The sequence below is a fragment of the Engystomops pustulosus genome, chromosome 1, assembly GCF_040894005.1.
Source record: "Engystomops pustulosus chromosome 1, aEngPut4.maternal, whole genome shotgun sequence".
In the NCBI taxonomy this organism is placed as follows: domain Eukaryota; kingdom Metazoa; phylum Chordata; class Amphibia; order Anura; family Leptodactylidae; genus Engystomops; species Engystomops pustulosus.
The window spans coordinates 118,904,274-118,929,346 of record NC_092411.1 but is presented as its reverse complement, the minus strand read 5'-3'; the positions used below and the strand labels follow the sequence as shown (position 1 = coordinate 118,929,346).

The following is a 25,073-nucleotide window of genomic DNA, read 5'->3' as shown; positions in this document are numbered from 1 at the left end:
CTCAGCACTGTTTGTACATTTGGAGAGCAAATTTGTCTGGGAAATTTTTTATTGGTGATAGGATGCACAAAGACTTAATAATAGAGGTAACACATCAGTGGAAACCCACGTTGAAACACAATTTCTATGTGCTTATTTGCATTGGACATAAACATAAATATTTGTTGAAATTATTAAAATTAGAGAATGACACACAATTTTCTACATTTCAAGGTCATTGTTTAGTCCTATTGGAATATATCCTAACTTATACAATAGCAATTTTTTAAAGCTTATTTAATACATTGTATATATTCTACAGCACAGAATAAAAACTTAAATGAGATAATTGAAAAGAAGACTGATCAAATATTAGATAAAACTTTCAGGTATATGCATGTTGTTGGTGTGAATCTGGCACCTACTGCTAATTTCCTTAAATGGAATTCGTCACCACATTTGCACATATACACCCAGGGCCAGGTTCCTATAGAGCTCTATTACCTGACTTACACCCTTCTTTTAGCTAAAAATAGTTTTCCTTACATCCACATAAATCACTTTTTATCTTATATTACCTGGCATCAGAGGGGGAGTGTCCTGCTTGGTCGGCTCCTCCCATCTAATCCTCCCCATGCCTTATGCCTCCTTACTGGTCTCAGTTCATGTCATGTGACCAGAGTGACATCATCTCAGGTCCTTTAGCCTCTTATTAAAAGCAAACTGTACCCCATGCATGTATCTGACAACATGAAGCCTCTATGGACTCCTACTCCTCTCCATCTTCCATGAAGGCTGGTGTTATTTCATGTAATCAGATACATGGGGTACCCTTTGCTATTATTAGAAGGCTAAATGACCTGCATTGATGTCACTGGTCACATCTCATGAATGTACCACAAGGCACAATATTTCCCATCTGTACATAAAGCTAAATATGTCTGTAGTTGAATATTGGCAGACAGTCCCTAATTACAAGCAGGCAGTTCAGTGATTATAAGAGACTGTCAGCCAAAATAATGGGACGTGGTTCACTGCCAGCCTGGGAGAGAGAAGAGTCACAAACACCGGACATAAGTTAGAAAAGCTAATTTGCATATCAGGAAAATGCCTTTAATTAAGGTACAGGGCCCCACTGGCATCTAATTTTAGGTGATATGGGGAGGACTTTTAACCCTTTATCAACAAGCATTGTTAGTCAGGGTGGTCTGGTGACAGGTCCTCTTTAACCCCTTCCTCCCCCGGCCCTTTTTCGTTTTTGCGTTTTCATTTTTCATTCCCCACCTTCAATAATCTATAACTTTTTTTATTTTTCCATGTACAGAGCTGTGTTATGGATTATTTTCTGCGTAACAAATTACACTTCAAAATGGTGGTATTTAATATTTCATGCCTTGTACTGGGAAGTGAGAAAAAAATCCAAACACAGTGAAATTGGTAAAATAACGCATTTGTACCGCATTCTTGTGGGCTTGGATTTTACGGATTTCACTGTATGCCCCAAATGACATGTCTACTTCATTCTTTGGGTCGGTACGATTACGGGGATACCAAATTTGTATAGGTTTTTTAATTTTTTTCCTTCATTTACAAAATGTAAAACCTCCTGTAAAAAAATTTTTGGGGGGGATTTTGCCGTCTTCTGGAGCTAATAACTTTTTTATACTTTGGTGTACGGAGCTTTGAGAGGTGCCGTTTTTTTGCGGCTTTTGATGAGGTTTACAATGTTATCATTTTTAGGACTGTACGGCCTTTTGATCACTTTTTATAGAATTTTTAATTTCAAAATGGCAAAAAAGTGGCATTTTCGACTTTGGGCGCAATTTTCCGTTACGGGGTTAAATGCAGTGAAAAACCGTTATTAGATTTTGATGGATCGTGCATTTTTGGACGTGTCGATACCTAACGTGTTTATGATTTTTACTGTTTATTTATATCAGTTCTAGGGGAAGGGGGGTGATTTGAGTTTTTAGGGTTTTTTTTAATTCTATTTTTTTTTTTTAACTTTTTAAAAAAAATTTACTATTTTTCAGACTCCCTAGGTTACTTTAACCCTAGGTTGTTTGTTTGATCCTATCATATACTGCCATACTACAGCATGGCAGTATATGGGGATTTTCCTCCTCATTTATTACAATGTGCTGATAGCACATTGTAATGAATAGGTTAACCCGAAGCAGCCTCGGGTCTTCTGAAGACCCGAGGCTGCCATGGTGAAGGACCGCCGCTCCCCGATGACGTCACGGGGAGCGACGATCCCTTGAAAGATGGCGCTGGAAAAATGATCGCCGGCGGCGATCAGCGGGAAAGCCCCCGCGATTGGTGCTGGCATTGATCGCGGGTGTTACCGGTAAGCCTTTGCTGCATATTGCAGAATACGATGGAGAGGAGGCGGCATGCACAAATCTTCGTGGATCTATTCTTAGTTGCTGCACATTGGACGCGTAAAGTCCTGTTGTATGCAAATTCCTGTGTGTAGCATCTAAGAATAAAGTTATTTGCACGATGATCGGTGAGTGTCATCTCCTCTCCATCGTATTCTATTGTATATGCTATTTTCATAATGTTCAACTTTTCAGAGGAAGTAATTTTATTCTTTGCTTTCATTTTTTATAATCTGTAAAAAAAAATGTTTTATATTAAATTATTGAGCTTGACTTACATTTTCTCTGTAGTGGATTATATGATGTGTCACGTGAAATCTTTGAATTGGTCTCCAGAAGTTTTTATGTAATGTTAGATTTCTCACGCACTGTTGAGTTTGTTTGTTAAACACATCTTATCTGATGGCGGAGTTTGCAAAACAATTCAGAAGTATGTTTTGTTCTTTGTTTCCATTACTTTTTGCCAGTAGTTCTGGGAGCTGTATAGCCCCTAACATATATTAGAATTTTTTTATGTGACCTATGACAGATTTCTATGTGGTTATAAATTTTCCTTATAGTAGATTTCTCCATGTGGAAACTATACACAATCCACTATGTTAGCTGACTACATTCTTCTATGCAGTAATAGCGCATTCTTGTGGTGACTCTTGATATAGCATGCTTAACCACTGAACCATTGAATGCACTGTACCATAATAAAATTTATTGAACAAAGTTTTAGATTTACTTTACTGCTCATTTATGCAAAGTTTGTTAAGAAGCTAGCGGCAATTTTATCAAATTCATTTCTGTATGCTTCTACCTTAAACAATATTTTCACTATTTTGTCAGTGTTCATATTTTCCTTATGATGAGTTTTCTTTTTGGTTTTAGGTGCTGGAAAGACAACACTTCTGAATTACATTTTGACAGAACAACATAACAAAAGAATTGCAGTCATTGTTAATGAGTTTGGTGAAGGTAAGGTATTTTTATGTAAACTAGTAAATGCTTGACATCACAATTGCCTAATTGTCCACGGTGTCTGGAGGACCCGGCGGATCTTTTGCTTATGTTCTGGCGATGCCTTTTGTTTCAACGCTTCTGGGGCAAAACATTTGGCTACTAGAAAATTTTTTTTGAAATTAACACTAAGTCACCACTGGTTGGGGTATGTCTCAGAGCTCCCTATAACGTTGGCTCAAAAATTGATTACTACTAACTTAGAATGGAAAAGTACATTTATTTGAAACAAGATAAAATGAAGAACTTCGAATAACAGCGGAGGAAATGGCTCCTCATACCTGGCTTGCCATCTCTAGCGGTTCTTAGTGACATGGCGCTGATTATGCAGTCCTGGGGGTCTACATAGGCCTGCAAATTGCAATTAAGCTCCGCCTGTCCTTCTCTCGGTATATCTGGTGGCGCACACTGTGTGCGTGTCTGAGATGAATCTAATGCTTGGTCGGATATTAAGACACCCCTTTCCGGGGGAAGAGGTTTGGAAGTTATGTATGTATGTTTGTATGTATTTGCTTTCTTGTGCTGTTACAAAAAGTAAAAACCAGGCAAATTATGGCCACTTTTAGAATCTTTGCAGAGGAACCAGTTGGTAGCATATTGATTGAATTAGTATATCTTTTCAGCCACAATTTGCAAAAAAATCTGGGGCTGATGTAGTAACAGAAGCCTTTCACCATCAATGTCATTTTAAGCTGGTGACAAGTTCCAGTAGTCTTTGCAGTGATTGATTTAGAAATGCCTTTTTTGGCATTCTTAATTATTTCAGTACTGTATAAAAGTATGAAAAAGTTATTAATGCCAGAGTAAAGCAGACATGTCATTTGTGGTGCACAGTGAAAGCTGTAAAATTCAAGCCCACAAGAAAATGTTGCAAACGCAATTTTTCAACAATTTCCCTGCATTTGAAGTTTTTTCCCGCTTCCAATACACGACATGGAATATTAAATACCGTCACTATGAAGTGCAATTTGTTACGCAGAACACAAGCCCTCACACAGCTCTCTACATGGAAAATTAAAACGTTTTTTGAAGGTGGGGAGTTAAAAATGGAAACGCAAAAGGCTTGTGTACCAGTCTTAATCATCATAGCGCCAGGCACATGGCATGCTGAAGTAACAATTAGCTTGCCTCCTGCCCACGTTTTTTTTTTTTTTTTTAGAAAGTAGCGTTTTGGGGTGGGGTTGGGGGATGTTTGTAGATCTGTAAAATTGTTGAAAAATCTAAAAAAGAAAGTGGCGTTATACCACAAAAGGGACAAAATGTCACAAATTTGATGGCAGGCACAAGGGATTGGGAGTTTTAAATGCTTTGTATGCCAATAAACCCCAAAAACTGGTGTACAAGCTATGATGTATTGGCCCCCTTGTGATTTAACTGTAAAACCGTGAAATAGTGGCAAAAAGCTGTAAAATGCATTCTTCTATGTTTTCCATCGGCATTTGCGTCCCACAAACTTCACAGTATTAAACAGTTAACACTTAGTGATTGAAGGTGCACATTAAAAATAGAGCCTCGGGTAGCAGTAAGTATGTGTGACTAGTGCTCATCGCTACCCAGACTCCTGCTGCCTCTCTTAGTCTTTGCTGGGTCTTAATGCCAGTTGTATATAACAGCTAATTCCTGCTGCCGGCGTCGAGAGCCGTTGCATAGCTAATGTGTGATCTGCATTAATAGCCATTGTCTGGGGTCTGCTATGTGAAGATGTCACAATATGTAGCTTGTTTTATGATAGTTGCTTGTTGCTTTTCAGGCAGTGCTGTGGAAAAATCTTTGGCCATAAGCCAAGCTGGGGAACTGTATGAAGAATGGTTGGAGTTAAGAAATGGATGCCTATGCTGTTCTGTAAAGTAAGTGATAACTAGAAAAGGTGAGTCTATGTGTATATAGGAAATGAATGTAGGAAAACAGATATCACACATTTTTTACATTTAAAGTTTAAGAGATTAAAGGGACTTTCTGGTTATTTTTTTCATATATCCTCAGTCCTCCAGTATGTACAAGTCAGTTAGGGGGGGTTTAATCTTACATTAGATGCGGCAGTGTATGATGAAATCTCCACCTCCTACACTATACTTCAGGAGGCCGTGGTCTGGCATTAAATCGTGCTATTACCTGAACACCACGGCAGGCATGCCCCCTTTCACACTGGCGTAAAGGGGAATATAATCCCAATTCCTGGTAAATCGCAAGGAGTTGTGATTATTTCAGGGCTTGTATCCACAGAAATTACATCCATTTTTCTTTGTAAAATAGGTCTATCTTTATCAGACTGGTTGGGGAATGTCTCAGTGTGATTTAAAGTGACCCTTTCATCAGAAATTGGCCTAATAAACCAATACCAGTTTGTTGTAAAGCATGCTCCATGCACAAGGCCATATTTTTTGCTTGTGTGCCATCTGTTGCCTGCAGAAAGAAATGCATTCATTTGACATATAAACCCATTTTCACAGACCAATTCTCATATTGCATCAAATGAGATTTATTGCATATAGAGAGTGTGCCCTCTAGTAGACACATTTATACAATTATAAGGAGAAATAGTCATTAATCCCTTAAGAACCTGTTTTATTTAGCATCTAGCCCTTAAGCTAAGCTACTGTATTTAATTTGAGGTCAAGACCTAATGTTTACTATGGAATAAAATTCTACATTTTTTGTTTTACTTCAAGGGATAATGGACTAAAAGCAATAGAAAATCTGATGCAAAAGAAAGGAAAGTTTGATTACATACTGCTGGAAACCACCGGTTTAGCAGATCCAGGTAACCAAGTTTCTCCAAACTAAGATGATTTCTTGCAAATGCTCATATAGAAATCGGGCACAGTATACAATCAGGAAGTGCTAAATGTTTCTGTGCAATGAAAGGTCATCTTCATCTTAATTAAAAGCCGACTATAAATAGGCTCCGTCTAAACTCCACTTTATTGCAAAATAGACTTGCATACCTTAACCCCTACAGGACTCAGCCTCTTTTGGCCTTAAGGACGCGGCCCCATTTTTCAAATCTGGCCTGTGTCACTATAAGTGGTTATAGCTTTGGAACGCTATGAGATATCCAGGGGATTTTGAGATTGTTTTCACGTGACACATTGTACTTCAAATTAGTTTAAAAATTTGGATCTTTTGTATTTAGTTATGAAAAACACAAAATTTGGCAAAAATTTGGAAAATTATTTATTTTCAACGTTCTAAACTCTCTACTTTTGATGCAGATAATCATAGCACCCAAATAAATTCAAACTTACATTTCCCAAATGTCTGCTTTGTGTTTCCATGGTTTTTTAAGATTCCACATATTTTACTAGAATGTTATGAGGCTCAGAATTTAGGTATCATTTTTCACATTTTTTGTAAAATCACCAAAACCCGTATTTAGAGGGACCTGCTCAACTTCTATTTGACACTGAGAGGCCTAAATAATAGCGAGACTTGTAAATTACCCCATTAATGAAACTACACCCCTCAACGTATGAAAAACCACTTTTAAGAAGTTTGTTAATCGTTTAGGTGTTTTATAGGGGTTAAAACAAAATAAAGGTGTGGTCTACAAATTGTACAATACATTCATTTTGAGAGGAAAATTAAACATTTGGAATGTTAATTAAACATTTGGAATGGATTAAATGAAAAAAGGCTCCACAAAGTTTGATACCCAATTTCTCCCGAGTACATCGATACCTGTGGTGGTAACCTGCTGTATGGGCGCACGACCGGGCATAGAAGAGAAGGAGGCGCCATCCAGATCAGATTTGCTATGTCACATTGTACAGGCTTTTTTTTTTCTTTTTGTAATGTGGACCTATAGGGGCTTATTTCTTTTGCCACATGAGATGCACTTTTCTGGTACATTTTTACTGAATAAAAAGTAATTTGGCAAAAATTTTGTTAATTTTAGCATCACCGTCTTTCATCTGCATAACTTTTTTATTTTTCGCCTCACAAATCTGTTCAAGGGCTTATTTTTTGCGAGAAGGAATGTTCTCTATAGTGGTCTTATTTTAGGGAGCTGAACTTTTTTTATCACTTTTTAGAGCATTTTTTTAAAGGGTATTAATTAAAAATGTTCTTTTTTGGAGCTTTTTTTGGTGTTTTTTTACGGTGTTCTCTTTGCAGATTCTGTTTTATTATGCAGATTGATACGGACGCAGCGATACCAAATATGTGGGGGGTTTGTGTATTTTATTCAATTGCACTTAATAAAAACTAATTTGGAGAAAATCTTGTTCGTTTTAGCATCAACATCTTTTCATATATCTTTTTTATTTTTCGGCTGACAAATCTGGTTAGGGGCTTATTTTTTGCGAAAAGAGTTGTTCTTTTTAGTGGACTTATTTTAGAGTACAGAACGTTTTTTTTTATCACTTTTTAGAGCATTTTTTTAAAGATATTAATTAAAAATGATCTTTTTTCAGAACAGTTTTTGCGTTTTGTATCACTGAATTTACCGTGTGGGTCCAGTAACGATTTTGTTTTATTATACAGAATGTCACGGATGCAGCAATACCAAATATGCGGGGGGTTTTTTTGTGTTTTTTATACTTTATTACCGTATACACTCGTGTATAAGCCGAGTTTTTCAGCACAAAAAATGTGGTGAAAAACCTCACCTCGGCTTATACACGAGTCAATTAAAAAAAAAATTAATACTCAACCTCCAGGACATTAAATAAATAAACTTAACTCTCACGTTCCGGCGATACTCTGCCCCGATCCTCGGCGCCGGCATCCGAACCTTGGCGGTGGATCTCGATCCCCGGCACCGGCTGTCTTCTTTCTTCTTTTGCCGGAGGAGTCGCGTCCATGCGATCTCCCCGCCGGCGCTCACTATGATGCGGCGGTGTGACGTCATCAGCGGCGACACCGCCACATCATAGTGAGCGCCGGGGGGGCGATCACATGGACTCCCCTGGCAAAAGAAGAAAGAAGACAGAAGCCGCTGCCAGGGATCGAGAGCCACCACCTAGGATCGGGGGTGAGTATCGCCGGAAGGTGAGAGTTAAATTTATTTTTTTTAATGTGCTCAATATACAGGGGGGCAGGCTGGCTGTATACACGAGGAGCAGGGTGGCTTTATACATTAGAGGGGCAGGCTGGCTGTATACATTAAGGGGGCAGGCTGGCTGTATACATTAGGGGGGCAGGCTGGCTTTATACATTAGAGGGGCAGGCTGGCTGTATACATTAAGGGGGCAGGCTGGCTGTATACATTAGGGGGGCAGGCTGGCTGTATACATTAAGGGGGCAGGCTGGCTGTATACATTAGGGGGGCAGGCTGGCTGTATACATTAAGGGTGGCAGGCTGGCTGTATACATTAGGGGGGCAGGCTGGCTGTATACATTAGGGGGGCAGGCTGGCTGTATACATTAGGGGGGCAGGCTGGCTGTATACATTAGGGGGGCAGGCTGGCTGTATACATTAGGGGGGCAGGCTGGCTGTGTATCGGGTCGGCTTATACTCAAGTATATACGGTAAGTGTTTTTATGGGAAAGTGACATTTTAGGGGCTTATATTTTCATGTGTTTATTTTTTGTTTATTCTAATATGTGTAAACTGTAGTGTTTTTGCATGTTTTTACTTTTCCATACTTGAACTTGAACCAGCGATGCTCTGATCACTGGTTCAAGTCCAATACACTGCTCCTCTACAATACTAATTTATTGTAGAGCCGTGTAAACTGTCTGAGCATGCAGAGCATGCGCAGACAGTTTACAGTCAGACCTGGAAGGGGTCTGACTGCTCAGAAGATCGGGCAGTCCCGGGGCACTCGGCAGTCCTCGGGGCTGCTCAGAAGTGGATCGGATCGTCCGGTAAGCGGCACGGGGGATCCAACCGATAGCGGAAACGCCCTTACACGCCGCGGTCATGCCTGACCCCGTGGCGTGTAAAGGGTTAACACCTGCTTCTGGTGCCAGCTCAGTTCGTGAGCCGGTGCCAGAAGCAGGGAGTTATAGCACGTCCCTGTTCACTTAGTGTCTAGCTGCGGGGACATACCGTATTCTCCGGGCCATTAGGCGCACCGGAATATAAGGCGCATGAGTCCGATGCGCCTTATATATGGAATAATTCCATATATAAGGCGCATCGGACTATAAGGCGCAGGGTCCGGGGGCGTGGCGGAGGTCCGGGGGCGGAGCGGAGACCCGACGAGAAGAGACACGACGCGACCCGAAGACGAGACCCGACGAGACGCGGGGGAGGTGGAGGAGGGCAGCGGACCATACTTACAAAGGTCCCCGCTACCGGAGACAGCAGATCTCCAGCGGGAACTGCAGACCGACGCGGCAGAAGTTGTTTGTGCCGCGTGGTCTGCAGTTCTCGCTGGAGATCTGCTGTCTCCGGTAGCGGGGACCTTTGTAAGTATGGTCCGCTGCCCTCATATAGGGCGCACCGGACTATAATGCGCACTTTGGATTTCCAAGGAAATCCAAGGCTTTTATGTGCGCCTTATAGTCCGGAAAATACGGTACTATAAAGTCATGGTGCTCCTAGGGGTTAAAACATTGATAATGATCATTTATTTATAGGTTTGCCTATGTTTCCCATTGGTAGGGTTAGCATAGTGGATCATATCTAAATTATTCTAGTAAAATGTCATATTTGTCAACCAGGGGCCATCATGTGCAAACTGGAAAGGTTTCTTGTTGAACTGTTGTATACATTTTTGACCATGTTGTTAACACTTTAACATGTTAAAAATTAACATCTTTCTATGTTTGAATTTCTATTCCTCCATTACACACTAGGACTTTTAGGGACATAGATGATTTTAGGTGTCACTATCTAAATGCTTTACATCTCTCATCCTCTTGGCTTCAGTGGATTGGATTGGCTTATTATTATTTTGTTGCAGAAATAGGATTCAGTGCTACCCGAACACTACAATGGAGGAGCAGATATGTTTTAATTGCCATACGGTACATTTAATAATTTATTAGGTTTTAAGTGCCTGGAATACTTTGTATTTTAAGTACATAAACCTTGTGGAGCAGTGAAGCAAACCCCATTAAAGGGAACCTGCCACCACATTTTTCACAAATATAGCTATTGACAGGTTCCCATGGAGCCCTATTAATTAAATGACACTCTTCTTTCAGCAAAAGCGAGAATTGGACTCAACAGTGATTAGTTTTCCATTTAGTCCACCAGGATGGCCCACCTGCATCCCTCTCCAGTGTCTACCAAATAACTACACCAAGAAAGGATGCAAGAGATTTATTAGTATGTTACTTCACACACAACAAACCATACAGTAACGTTTTTAAGGGTTGGGAAAAAATTCCAGGCCGTCATGGTGGACTAAATGGAAAACGAATTACCACTGAGTCTAATCCTCATTTTCCATTATGTCCGCCATGACGGCCCACCTGGAGGTGTACCAGATGATTTTTAGGAATTTTTTAGGGAGGCCCTACTGCTTGTAGAATCTTTCTACCAAACGACAAGTCTCTAGCAAGAGTGTCAGTCCAATCTGTGGTGTTTGGCAAAGGTTCCGGCACCGGACCAAGTCGCAGCTCTACAGATTTGATCCACAGATGCTCCTTCTCTTTCCTCCCAGGAGGTGGCTACTGCCCTGGTAGAGTGGGCTATAAGGTTCTGAAGAGTATAGCACTCCCGGATAGTCTGTTTAATCCAACGAGCAATGGGGAATTTTGACGTTTTCCTTCCTTTATTTCCTGCGGGGCAGGAAGAGGCAGTGCCTCGGACTGCCCTCATGAGAGCGGTCCGGCATTTCTATTGTACTTCGCAGCAATGTTTGCTAGCGTTATCGGAGGGTTCAGATAACGCTAGCAGTGTAACACTGCTGCTACGGAGATGGCGCTAGGAGCTGCTTACTTAAGTAAGCAGCTACTAGTGATTTTTTTTATGGGTGACAGGTTCTCTTTAATTTATAAAAATTGTTTCAGTAAAACTGTCTATGTTGCCCGTAGCAACCAATCACCGCTCATCTAGTATTTTTACAAAGCTTAGCTTTGTATGGCTGCTAGGGGCAATATACAATTGTAGTGTATTGTAGATGGGAATTTTGAGATCGATAAAATAATTGAGATAGGAGAAGAAATTAGGTATCTCATCAACAATTTGCATTTATAACCGCATTACAAAGTCAGCGGGGAGAGCTTGTCCTGATCGCATATGCATTTACACCTAAACGCTTGCAATCATGAACTATAGGGGGATTTATCAGGGTTTGTACTTCAGTTATCTGGTGTACAAGCCTTAAAGTAATCACACTTCTGTATGCATGGCAAGAATTTGCAATCATTTTCCCTCTTAAATTACCACCAATCCAAATGGGTCTGCGCGATATATTAGGAGGTGGGAACCTCCTGATATATCTGGGGGGGGGTTTACATCCTACACTGGTCATAAAGCCAATAGTATCCCCCCAATAAAAGTGGAGGGAAGAGAGAAACGACTAATTTGTGACAATGATGTGAAAAATGGAAATTTTATTTATGACAACAAGGAAAATGTATTTAAAAATATGGCACATGCATAGACAAGATACATAGCACACAGTACAGTGGGTCACAGAAGAATGGCAGTCAAAGACCAAGACAGTGCTGGAACATGATGGTATAGAATATTTCATGCAGGACTGGGTTAGCTATATATGCCGAGGAGACCTCAAAAGTGCTTGCTGGTAATAAATACTGTGCCTGACCAATACAGTAAGGGTATGGGGGTCTACTCAATTGAGGCAACAGTCCTTACCTAATGGAAACAAGTCAGATAGTTCCACTGCCCGGGATGGCTGCCCGCCCCGACGCGCGTTTCGGCTCGAAATGAGCACCAACGCACCAACATGTGATAGATCCCCCATTGTGTTTTTTTTTTATTGTTTACATGAAAAACATGTGGTGCCTGTTCGCAAACACAAGTGTTTCGGTGTAAACGCATGTGTGCGAATGGGACAAACTCCTCCCAACTTCCTTAGAATTGCATTTATACATGCAATTTAAATGCAGAATGTGAACACGGCCTGACTGATGACAAGGCAATGTTTGATACCCTGTGTCCCTGACAAGGCAGTGTCTAATACTGCAAACCCCATACAATTTTTTTTAATTTTTTTTATTTATAAAATTACTTTTATATGAATTATAATTCTTTTTTTTTTAGTTACTTTGATTATTTTTTTTATCGAATATTTATCAGTGTAAAACGTAACCTTTATTTCATATTGCTAAACATTGTCACCTACATATGGATCAAAAGACCAGCTACTCTGCATGTAAGGTTGATTTTAGGCTGGGTTCACATTACCTTATTTGCCATACGTTTTAAGGACATGTCGGGAGTATTCCGATGTGTCTTTTTTTCAGACGTATCCGACTGAAAATTGATTGTGGGGGCCTAAATAGATAGTAACGCGGTTGAGCCAAGAGGCACTCCAGTGACGTTGACCATATCGCCTCAGGCTCATTAGCATATTTTTTAATTCAGAATTTTCACAAATTTCTGCTTGAGAGGAATTCTGTGCCCATGATCGTCCAGCAGAGGAAAACTAGGGTAAAAAAAAGAGCAAACAGCAGGGGGAGCCATACACTTGTTTAAATATTTATTGCACTGTAAGGAAGCATTATTTTTAATAAATTCTAATTGCAAAAATGCCCATCTGAATGCCTCAAAGTTAAGTAGATTTATATAACATGATAGCATAACCTCTTTAACTTTAAAGGATACTGGACATCCTCTCGTCACTTGAAATCAATTGACATTGGCACTTGTGTTATTTCTCATTCAAAACGGTGACATGCAGGTTCCTAGCCAAATAATTGTCACGTTGCAGTAATTTCTTTTAAAGGAAAGGACATTGATTTGGCCCCTGTTACCTTGTAAAGTCCATTTCAGCCAAATTGAAAAACGATTAAGCTTTTTGGTACAGAAATCAATTGGTATAAGGGCACAGTCAGGCTCGGTAGCCCTTGCAGGAAGCTGCTGAAGCAGATGACAGGTATTACAATGTTGACACAAAGTGATGCTTGGAGGACCACATGTGATCATGTCAGCCAGACAGCTCCAGACGCCCCTGCATGTTCCGTTACCACTGCCTCTCATCTGTTTGGACAGGGCTGTCATGCACGAGTTTGTGATTCTTTTTAGAAAGCGCAGTTCCTATCTGTGCTGTCAGTGATGTTTCTGCAAAGAGGCATCTTATAGAAAGTTATTTAAATACAAATGGCAGAGTTTTATTATTTAGACGAGTCCTAAAGAGGCAGCTGTCACTCAGGACTGTCAGGGCGAGGCTTAAAGGTCAGACCTACAGGTAGAATACTATTTATTTGTATAGATATGTATCATAAGATTATGTGATCATTACTAAGTATAATAAGCAGCATGTGTTTGCTTACATATGCATGCAGTACATAGCGACATGGGTTTTCTGTGCACCTGGAAATAGCATAGTTGTAAGTCAGTTGGCATTGATCTTGCAGCCTCATCTTAACCTTTAGCATTCCATGGACAAGTAGTAGCTGACTGTTAAAGGGGATGGTCTGTATGGAAAATATGGCAGCTTTTTTAAAACCGCAGCTAACGATGAGAAGTGTGTGGTATTGCAACCAGGGCCGGACTATGGGGTGGACCCCCGGGGCCCCCACCACTTCGTCCTTAAATGGGCCCCCACTAAGTGTTACAGTACAAGTGCGGCTCTATGGCAGAGCTATATTAATACTGGGGGGGCTGCATATATATTTCTAGGGGAGCTGTATATATATTACTTGGAGGTGTATATATTACTGGGGGGACTGAATATATTAAAGGGGGCTGTATATTTATTACCAGTACTGGGGTGCTGTATATTAATTACTGGGGGCTCTAGACATGGGAACGGTGAATCAGCCACATATTGTGGGGCCAGATCATGGTCCCCTTTACGTTTTTGTGCATGAGGCCTAAGGGAAGATGCTAAATCTGTACCCTTTTTGGGCTACATTCTTTGGGGGCCTCCACCAGATTAATCCGCCCTGATTGCAACTAAGCTCCAATCATTTTTGTACAGCTGAGATGCAGTACCGGGATAAATTGTGCAGTACCAGGATAAAAAAAAAAAGCAGGCAGGTTTTTCAACCCCCGGGCAACCCCCTTTAAGCGATAACAGGTCCCTGCTCAATATTGTAGATGCCATGTTTACAACATTTCAGTGATCAGTGTAGGGCAATGATCCATTTAGTATTTTTTGCAAATGTTCATCATATTTGTATATATCCATACATAGATCTGGACAGATATATTTGAAGAGAGTCTTTTTTTTGGTAAAGGGTTGAGTATGCATTGGCATCCAGTTTTTTTGTTTTCTTGAATGCCCAGGCAACTCCTTTTTTTTTACTAGCAAAATATACAGTGCAAAGTATATGTTTTTAACAAGCTATTTTGTTATATATGCATATGTCAGAGCTTTATGATTGGTGCATGCATTATTGGTGAACACAGTAACTAGAGCAGTGGTCCCCAAACTTTTTACACAGGGGGCTGTTCACTGTCCCTCTCAGACCATAGTTTAAGTTTAAAAATAAATAGCGGTACATGTGACGGCATCCATAATACACTGCCCCCCCTTCAATTAATTAATATATATTTTATATATTGGCCTAATTAATTAATTGTGTTAATTAATTATTAAATGTACTGGGACCCCTCGCCATTAATTATTTCCTAAGCTGCCCCCACCATTAATTATTTCCTATGCTGCACCTCATAATTAATATTTCCTGTGCTGCCCCTCCACCATTATTTTCTAAAATGCCACCATAATTAATTATTTCATATACCAGGTGCCCCGGCCGGCACAATCTTTTAACTGCCATTTAAAACAAAAAACAAAAACAAAACCCTGTACTCTCCTCTTGCTCCCGCGTCTTCTTTCTTCTGGCTGCTGCCTGACAGGAAGGGGTGCCCAGCCGTGCAGTCAGGTTCCAATAATAGTGCACGTGCACCTGTTTCCGGCCGCATCGAGCACTGTACAGTGACGGGCAGGAGCATCCTGTCCGGCCGGAGGCCTCTGCCCAACTGCCAAAGGCCTCGGGGGCCCGGCACTCCAAACGGCGGGGGGTGGATAGAAACAGTCCGCGGGCCGTAGAGTAACTGCTAATATTATATTAAGGGAAACCAATTCATTGCAAATTGAATGTAACCAGTGATGGTTAAGATGTTGAACATTATATTTGATGTGCCCTTAGGTGCTGTTGCTTCCATGTTCTGGGTCGATGCGGAGCTGGGAAGTGATATCTACCTAGATGGTAAGTGCATTACAGGCAAGAGTTATATTGTCAACCTGACCCTTTTTTAAGCAGTCACAATTTTTTTTCTTTTTTTTCTACCTTATACAGTTCCAATTTAAGAGGACATGCACCAAACAGAAAACTGACAAACATAATACCTTTGCCCCTGATTATTAGTTTTTATTTCACAATGGACAGGGATAAAGGTGCAATGAAATTTGGTATTAATCCCTACAAAATGATACCATAGAACCAAAGTTTAATAAAGATAGTACACAGTATCTTAAAGGAAACCTACCACTTGTAGTGGCAGGTTTCCGATGGCAATACCGGGCACCAGCTCAGGGTGAGCTGGTGCCGGAGCTTATTTTAGTTAGTGTTTTAAACCGCGGTATCGCGGTTTAAAACACTTTTTAAACTTTATAGCTGGCGCAGGCAAGTACACGCTCGGCGCTTACCGTGCACGCGGCTACATAGGAAGTGAATGAGAGCCGCGTGCACGGTAAGCGCCGAGCGCGTACCTGCCTGCGCCGGCTATAACGTTTAAAAAGTGTTTTAAACCGCGATACCTCGGTTTAAAACACTAACTAAAATAAGCTCCGGCACCAGCTCACCCTGAGCTGGTGCCCGGTATTTCCATCGGAAACCTGCCACTACAAGTGGTAGGTTTCCTTTAAGCTCATTGCCCACAGGTCTGAGAAACTCACTTAGTGTGTTTGCAGGTTTTTCTGGACAGAACTTTTGATCACTGAGCTGAATTGACATGCTAAAGCTGACAAGTTTACTTCAATGATTTGAGATTTGGTCCCGGATATCCTACAAGCAAGTACAGCAAGTTTCTTGGAACAAACTCACTTCACTTGAGTTTACTTTGTGGGCCCTAGGGTGCTGTCAGACCTTAGCGTTTTGATTCCGTTTTGAAACTGAATGAGAACACTCGGGAGAGTGGCATTGCGTTTTAATGCAAAGGCATGCAATCGGCAACCAGCACCCTGTATCTTGTAAGGTCTTGCAAGACACCAGGTGCTGTTTGACGATCACATGGCTTTGCATAGAAACGCATATGCGATCAGCAGTGGCCCGATGAGTGAAAACAATATTGAGCTATAAAATGGTTTAAAAATATTAATTTGTCTTTCATCTCTACAGGAATTGTATCAGTAGTGGATGCCAAATATGCTTTGCAGGTAACTAAACTTTTACATTGTACGTCTTGTCTTATGCCTAAAATATTTGTTAATGATACACGAACACGTGTTATAGGCAGAGATTTCAAGCATGTATCTGCACAATGGGAGCTTTTCTCACTGGTATTGAATGTCAAGTGCTAAAAGTGCCCATTTACATTACATAGTTGGTCAGATGGTCCGCAGTTATTTTTCCCCTTATCCAATACACTTGCATGCTCAGGTTGACCGAGGATGCATGTTTTTAATAGGAATAGGGGAGGAAGCTACTAGTAGATATTTGAGTGGCAGCTTATCTCCAATGTGTGAACAGGCTTCAATATGCCTAATTTATCTCCCCCTCCACAAACATCAACTGTTTGAGATAAGATAGGGAACCACCATGCACAAAAGCATTCAGTTTAGGTGACATTTATCATTATTGTTTGGCTATGAGCGTGATGTCCTGTTTCTGTGAGCAGGAAAAATGTTTACTGTATTTACTAAATAGATCCTTTCTGTCCTAGAAACTTCAGATAAGAGAGTTGTTCTAGCTATGAGGAGAATGTTTTAGGCAAAAGAGAAAATAATGGAAAAAGTCACCTGTTTATGCCAGTCCCTTTGTCATATATGGGTATTCTCTGCAAGGTTGCTCTGTAATTGATGCCACATTGAAAAAACAATATCAATAGCAGATAAGTCTTAAAAGTTGAACATCCTTGTTGGCTTCTTAAAACCCATCAGATCCTTTAACTATCAATCATGACTTAATTGGAATTCTGTCATCAGAATAGAAATGCTCAAAGCTCAGCTGCCGTAGAGAGAAGTAACTTTCCACTTTCCTGCAGTAGATTCGCTAACTTGTTCAATTCCTCTGGCTGTACGCCTTGACCTCAATAGCTGAGTATCGCAGGACCTCTTTTAAGCCAATACAAGCGGTGACAGTAGAACAATAGGCAGCAATTTAAAGAGTGTCATGCTTCACAGACCTGGCTCACCACAGGCCCCTCCAAGAGACGTCGCTGTATCACCACATTGCTAAATTGAAACTGAAGTGGTAATTGATATCATGGGCGATCACTTTAATGAGACTGTCACCCTCCAATCTGAAGTATTTATTTTTTCATCATGGACAAATGATTGGACAACATGACATGACAGTTGCCTTCTTACTAGATCTGACAGAAACAGAATTAACATATATTATATTTTCTTTCGCTGAAGGATAAATGCTATTCATCCAAGCCAGTTTTGCCAATGTTGAATCTTGGAAAGAAAATACTAAAGGAGACTATACAAATCAATAGGAATTTACAATATGCAATAAGCGGAGCATATACTCCAATTCATACATTTTCAATACCATCACATTTACATGGTCTGCTCAGGATAAGGGCACTATAAGGATGCATTTGACAGTTAGTGCCTGAATTTCATCAATGTAAAGTTTGCCAATCTGTTCAGATATTGGATGACCACTCTCATTTTTGTGCATTACATATTAACCAATTGTTACCAACCGCATAAAATGCACATTATGAAATGTACTTAAAGAAGTGCTGATGGATTTCCTTTCACAAAAGCAAACTCACATGCTGGTGTGTGCCTCCTTTGTCAGGATCCGCTCTTCTTTAAGCTTTTTATGCCTTTGTTTTTACGAAAAAAGGCTTCAAAATTAAACTTAAGGGGCTCCATGCTCCATAGAAGTTAATGGAGCCTGGAGCCCCTCAGGCTCATTTGCATCGTTTTTAAAGCATATTTTCTTAAAAATCGAGGGTATAAGAAGTTAAAAGAAGGGGTCATACACCATTATGTAAGTGTATTTGGTTTATAATCCATGATCCTGATTGTAGATTTACTTTAAAGCTGTACATTTGTGGTTCACTAGATGTATCTTATTATCCACTCCATTTTGTAGCAGCCCTAGAGAGCTATTTGATCATAGAATTGTTTGTTTAGTTAACTTTTAGGGTGTTACACTTGCATTGCGTTTAGAAACTTGATGCAGGCGCACAGGGGTGGGCATCTGATCGCATATGCCTTTCCTTGGAACCCCATGTGATTGGTAACCAGCAGCTGGTGTCCTACATTTAAACAATGCAAGAGACAGGGTGCTGGTTACTGATTACATGTGTTTCCTTCTAAACGCATATGCAATCGAGCCTAGGCCTGCCCCTGTGCCCATGCATTAAGTTTCTAAACACAATGCAAGTGCTGTGTGTGACCACACCCTCTGAGTTGTATTGTTTTAAACTTTTTATTCATTTCTGGCAATTGCTAGTATGGGTTTTAGCCAGAAAAACTTTCTTTTCTCTGCATTTTACTGCTCAACCCATCCCCTTTGCTATAAGTAAGAGCTGTAGCAAGACTGGTTGATTACTACAGCATTTACTTGCCAATAAAGCTCTTTGTGCTGAAAGTCCCACCCCGAGCACTTGCAGAGCTGCAGACATGGATTAAAAGCACTGCTACTAACAGCACACACAAAGTTAAGGTTACACCGATCTCCAGGGCTGCTACCTAACAGTTTCTGCAGCTTTTTATGGACAAAACTGCTGATGGATTTCCTTTCACAAAAGATTTTTTGTTGTTGCTGTACACAGAGAAACATTTGTAATATTTATTAGAAAGCTATTTTATCTAAAATCATTGTAACTAATTTTAGACTGCATTTAGACCTCTTTACATTATATACAGGGCCGGTTTTAGACAAAGTGGGGCACTGGGCAAAACTAAAACAGTGGGGCCCAAAATAAAACTGTTTTGTGAACAGTGACATTCAGTAAGATGTTCCCTTTAGCTCTAAACAAAAATAACACGTTATAGTTCACAAAGAGTAGTATGGTAACGAAATCTGTAATATGGGGCTGAAGAAGATTTTTTTTTTTTTATAATATTTTTATTTGAATTTTTCAACACAAAACAATACAACAGAATCCGGGCTCGCAGGCCCATAATACAACATTAAATACATGTCATACATTTTCGATGTCTTGAAGGCAAGATATTACATATTTCTAGGTTTATCTGAATGTTACTCATGAAGAATTTTTATAAGAGATAGACAGATGAAAGTTAAATGGATGATAGAAGATAAATATGAAAGATGATATAGATTTGTAGATGCTTAAATTTAATGTAGATTATATATATATATATATATATATATATATATATATATATATCTATCTATCTATCTAGATAGATGATGGAAGATAGATATGAGAGATATTGATATTCGGTCCCCTTGAACTTTTCTACCTTTTGCCACATTTCCGGCTTCAATAATAAAGATATAAAATTGCTATTTTTTGGTGAAGAATTAATAGTGGGGCACAAATGTGAAGTGCAACGAAATTAATTGCATATTTTAACCCTTCCTGATGGGCGCAGGAGGACCGAGAGGGGTCACAGGCTGCCGGAGGCAATTAAAATCCCGGCGCCGCATGGACGTCACCATTTTGGATTCAATAGCCCCACCCTGCGCTGTCATCAGGGAAGATGATTGGCTACTACGACAGCCTCGGCCTCATAAAAAGACCTGAGGCTGTTTCCTTTCAACATATTTATTACATTGTGCGATTTGCACATTGTAATAAACTATGTGGAAAATTCCCATATGCAAAAATCGACATTTAAGGCCATACTAGGGGGTCTGAAAAATAGTAAATAAAAATAAATAAAAAAACCATAAAAATTCAAATCACCCCCCCTTCCTTTCTCTAGAACTCATATAAGAAGCTCGGGGTATGTCTGTATCAGTTTTGCAAATCGAGAGACTGACATTTTTGCCCATTCTTTCTTGGATAACAGCTGACGCTCAGTGAGGTTGGATGGAGAGAGTTTGTGAACAGCAAATTTCAGCTCTTTCCACAGTTTCTCGATTGGCTGCAGGTCTTCATTTTGACTTGCCCATTCTTACACCTGGATATGTTTATTTGCGAACCATTCCATTGTAGATTTCTTCCAAAATTGTCGTTTATTTGGCTCCATCTATCTTACCATTTTCCCAAATGCAAGCAGGCCCAAACCAGGATGCTCCCACTTGTTTGGTGTCTCCTAGGTAACTTGTAGCAAACTTTAAACAAGACTTTTTATGGATATCTTTGAGAGATGGCTTTCTTCTTGCCTTTCCATAAAGGCCGGATTTGTGCAGTGTAGGAGTGATTGTTTTCCTATGAACAGACTCTCCCACCTCAGCTATAGATCTCTGTAGTTGATCAAGAATGATCATGGGCGCCTTGGCTGCATCTCTGATTTGCAGTGGTCTGATTTCCATTTAAAAATGATTGCTTACACAGTGCTCCTTGGGGTGTTTAACCCCTTACGGACGTGTGACGTAGTAGTACGTCACGCGTTGGCTGCAAGTGATTGGAGAGGGCCACCAGTAACACGCTTGATCAGTGCTAGCACCAATGGCGGGTGTTAACCTGTCGATAGGCCCGAAGAAAGCTGCCAGCAGCTTTAAAAAGCTGGCGGTGCGTGGGCATTGCCATGTTGGCTGAGATCGTCGCTCCCAGTGACATCATCGGGGGGCTGCGATCTGTTGCTATGGCAGCCTTGAGTCACACAAAGCCCCGAGAATGTCTCTTTTTAAAACAATGTATTACAATGTGCAATTTGAACATTGTAATACATAATGTGTAATATTCCCATATACTGACATACAGTAGTGTGGCAGTATATGGTAGGATCAATCAGATAACTTAGGATTAAAGTACCCTAGGGAATCTGAAAAATAGAAAAAATTTTTAAAAACGTTTAAAGGTTATTCCCAGCGTTTAACCCTGCAACGGAAAATAGTGCCCAAAGTCGAAAATGGCACTTTCTTGCTATTTTCTAAATATAAAAAATTCAATAAAAACCCCTTGCCACTGATTGGCTGTTTCCATTTTACTTTCTGTTTATCACTCCCCACTTTCAAAAATCTATAACATTTTTCCATGTCCAGAGCTGTGTAAGGGCTTGTTTTCTGCATAACAAATTGTACTTCCTAGTGACGGTATTTTATATCTCATGCCGTGTACTGGGAAATGGCAATATAATTTACAATGCAGTAATATTGACAAGAACCCGCATTTGTGACATTTTCTTTTCCAAATGGCATCTCTAATATTATATTGGTTCGGTTCGATCACAGGGATATCACATATATATACCGTATATACTCGAGTAATAGTATACAGCCTTCCAGCCCCCAGTAGTATACAGCCTGCCAGCCCCCATGTAGTATACAGCAGCCCCTGTAGTATACAGCCTGCCAGCCCCCATGTAGTATACAGCAGCCCCTGTAGTATACAGCCTGCCAGCCCCCATGTAGTATACAGCAGCCCCTAGTAGTATACAGCCTGCCAGCCCCCATGTAGTATACAGCAGCCCCTAGTAGTATACAGCCTGCCAGCCCCCATGTAGTATACAGCAGCCCCTAGTAGTATACAGCCTACCAGCCCCCATGTTGTATACAGCAGCCCCTAGTAGTATACAGCCTGTCAGCCCCCATGTAGTATACAGCAGCCCCTAGTAGTATACAGCCTGTCAGCCCCATGTAGTATACAGCCTGCCAGCCCCCATGTAGTATACAGTAGCCCCTAGTAGTATACAGCAAGCCCCTAGTAGTATACAGCAACCCCCTAGTAGTATACAGCAAGCCCCATGTAGTATACAGCAAGCCCCATGTAGTATACAGCATGCCCCTAGTAGTATACAGTAAGCCCCTAGTAGTATACAGCAAGCCCCTAGTAGTATACAGCAAGCCCCTAGTAGTATACAGCAAGCCCCTAGTAGTATACAGCAAGCCCCCATGTAGTATACAGCCTGCCCCCATGTAGTATACAGCCTGCCCCCATGTAGTATACAGCCTGCCCCCATGTAGTATACAGCAGCCCCTAGTAGCATACAGCAAGCCCCTAGTAGTATACAGCAAGCCCCTAGTAGTATGCAGCAAACCCCTAGTAGTATACAGCCAGCCTTCCCCCACAGCCCTTAAAAAAATAAACTTATATACTCACCCTACGATGTCAGCGCGGCTCCCCGATGTCAGCGCGGCTCCCCGATGTCAGTGTGTTCCGTCTTCTTTCTTCTCCGCGGCTCCTCTTCTCTCTTCTTTCTTCCGGCATGCACGCGGCCATGTTTTCTTCTAGCAGGCGCATACTATGACGCGGCCGCTGCTGACATCATAGTATGCGCAGCCACGAAGAAAACATGGCTCCTTCCATGACAGAAAAAAGAAGAAGAGCCGCGGGGAAGAAAGAAGACTGAACACGCTGACATCGGAGGGTGAGTATATAAGTTTTTATTTTTTTAAGTGGGTAAATTTTTTTTGTGCTGAAAAACTCGGCTTATACACGAGTATATACGGTAGGTTTTATTAGGTGTTAATATATTTTACCAAAAATTATAACCTTTTGTTCCAAAAAAATTACAACTTTTACCACATTCTGACTCCAATAACTTTTTCATACTTAGGAGTATGTAGTTGGCTAAGGTGTCATTTTTTCCGGGACAAGTTGACGTTTTAATTGCTTACGTTGTGGGGACTGAGCGACCTTTAGAGCACTTTTTATTACGGTATATAATCAGAACTATGCCCTATCCAAGCAGAACTGTTAACACTAGACTTGACCTATTTTGTGACTGTAATGTTTCTGAAAATTTACCTGTTCTGTTTGCAAATGTATTTTACTTGACTGATTATCTGACTCTGAAATTATTTTAAAGCACTTACTGGAAGAGAAACCAGAGGGTCTTGTAAATGAAGCTGCACGGTAAGTGAGCGCCTGCTTAATGTTTTTAATGTATTAAAAACATTAAAAATGTATTAAAGACAGCAGTTCACAGACTTCAGACCAACAATGCACTTACTATAATAGAAAGTTGTATAAAATGTGTCATTGCTAGAGTACTATTAGGCCTCATCCACTTCATTTAAGGATTTTGTCATGCCCTGCGCTATTAAGGTGATGTGTAAAAAGGAAGCTGTAATCTACATTCTGTGTAGGCACACAAATATTTATATTAAAATGGCAGCTGCAAACAAACGTGCTTGATCCATGGAGATGGGGCTGTGTGCTTGTTAGATCATAAAGACTGGGCACAGTGCACTGGACTGCTGTTGCAGAATTGGCACAGATTTTTGGCTGGCAGACAGGGAGACCTTGCATTATATTTCTGTATGATGTAAAGACTCGCGCCAGTGCACTGTAGTCAGTTTTTGGAATCTGAAGTGCAGGCAAGTCTATTTCCACAGGCAGAGTGCATTCGTTTCCTTTAATGGGCAGGACATAGCTGTTAGTTTATGCTAATACTTTTTAATAGATCAGCACCCATGGCTTTTATGGTAATGTCTCCACCATTTTTCGCAGATCACTCTATTTATTCATTAGAATGTGTGAAAAACAGATGCCAGACTGATGCAGTTCATTGATATGGTTTGTGTAATAAAAAGTTATAAAATTTTTCAATATACTTTCATCATCAATTCTTCATGGTTTTCTAGCTCTCTGCTTGCTGTCCTGCAATAGAAAACTTTAAAGGGGTATTCCAGGAATAAGCAAAATTCATTTTCAAATCGGTCATTAAAATATAAACTTATATGTAATTAGTTGTTATTTGAAATTTTTCTCCCCTTAGCAGAAAAATGTTGTGGTCATACACTATAATGGAGAATTAAAATGCTATAATTTGTCCCTGTGGAGGAGACGCAGGATAGAAGATGGCCGCTGGTCACATGTCCTGCACCTGCTGGGCAGGTCATGTGATCTTCACTTAGTTTGGCTGGGAGCAGATCATAAGAGGGAGGAGCTGTTCATTAGAACAGAAGGATCATGGATGTTGTAGTTGTAGATGGTTGCCATCTTGGAGATAGCTCTGCATACTTTAGAAAGCCCATAAAATGTTGTGCATCGTAAAAGTAAACTATTTAAGGTCCTTTTTATGATTAATGACATTGAGATTTGTTGTATTAATTTATTTTTAGCAATATGGGTTTTTGTAACAGAAGTTCATATTTCCAGAATACCCCTTTAATTTTTACTTACAGTGAATAGAAATCTGTCCATGATCTTGTGTGATGAAGATGCACAAGCCATTAGTCTCATTAGTTTCTCATTTCTCTCTGTGATGATAGCGGTTGTGGACCTGCGTGTCCATCACAAGACCATAGACAGATTTCTATCCATTGGAGTAAAAATAGAAGCTTTCCATAGCAGGACATCAAGGACTCAAAATGTGCTTCTACTCAATACAGAGCAAAGTTTCTGAATACTTATGACCATGTTATATTTCAGTTTTTCTTGTTTAATAAATTAGCAAAAAT

General features: G+C 40.3%; 1 protein-coding gene across 2 annotated transcripts in view; it reads left to right on the top strand.

Annotated features, from left to right (window-relative positions):
* The window catches only part of LOC140132563 (zinc-regulated GTPase metalloprotein activator 1B-like), a 53,630-nt gene that overhangs the window by 4,795 nt on the left and 23,762 nt on the right, over positions 1-25,073 (top strand). For both annotated transcript variants that reach the window (XM_072151495.1, XM_072151487.1), the window contains exons 3-8: positions 3,240-3,326; positions 5,119-5,215; positions 6,038-6,129; positions 15,552-15,611; positions 16,743-16,780; positions 23,477-23,523. In XM_072151495.1, coding sequence (XP_072007596.1) covers positions 3,240-3,326; positions 5,119-5,215; positions 6,038-6,129; positions 15,552-15,611; positions 16,743-16,780; positions 23,477-23,523 — 421 coding nt within the window. The remainder of the gene's footprint in view (positions 1-3,239; positions 3,327-5,118; positions 5,216-6,037; positions 6,130-15,551; positions 15,612-16,742; positions 16,781-23,476; positions 23,524-25,073) is intronic.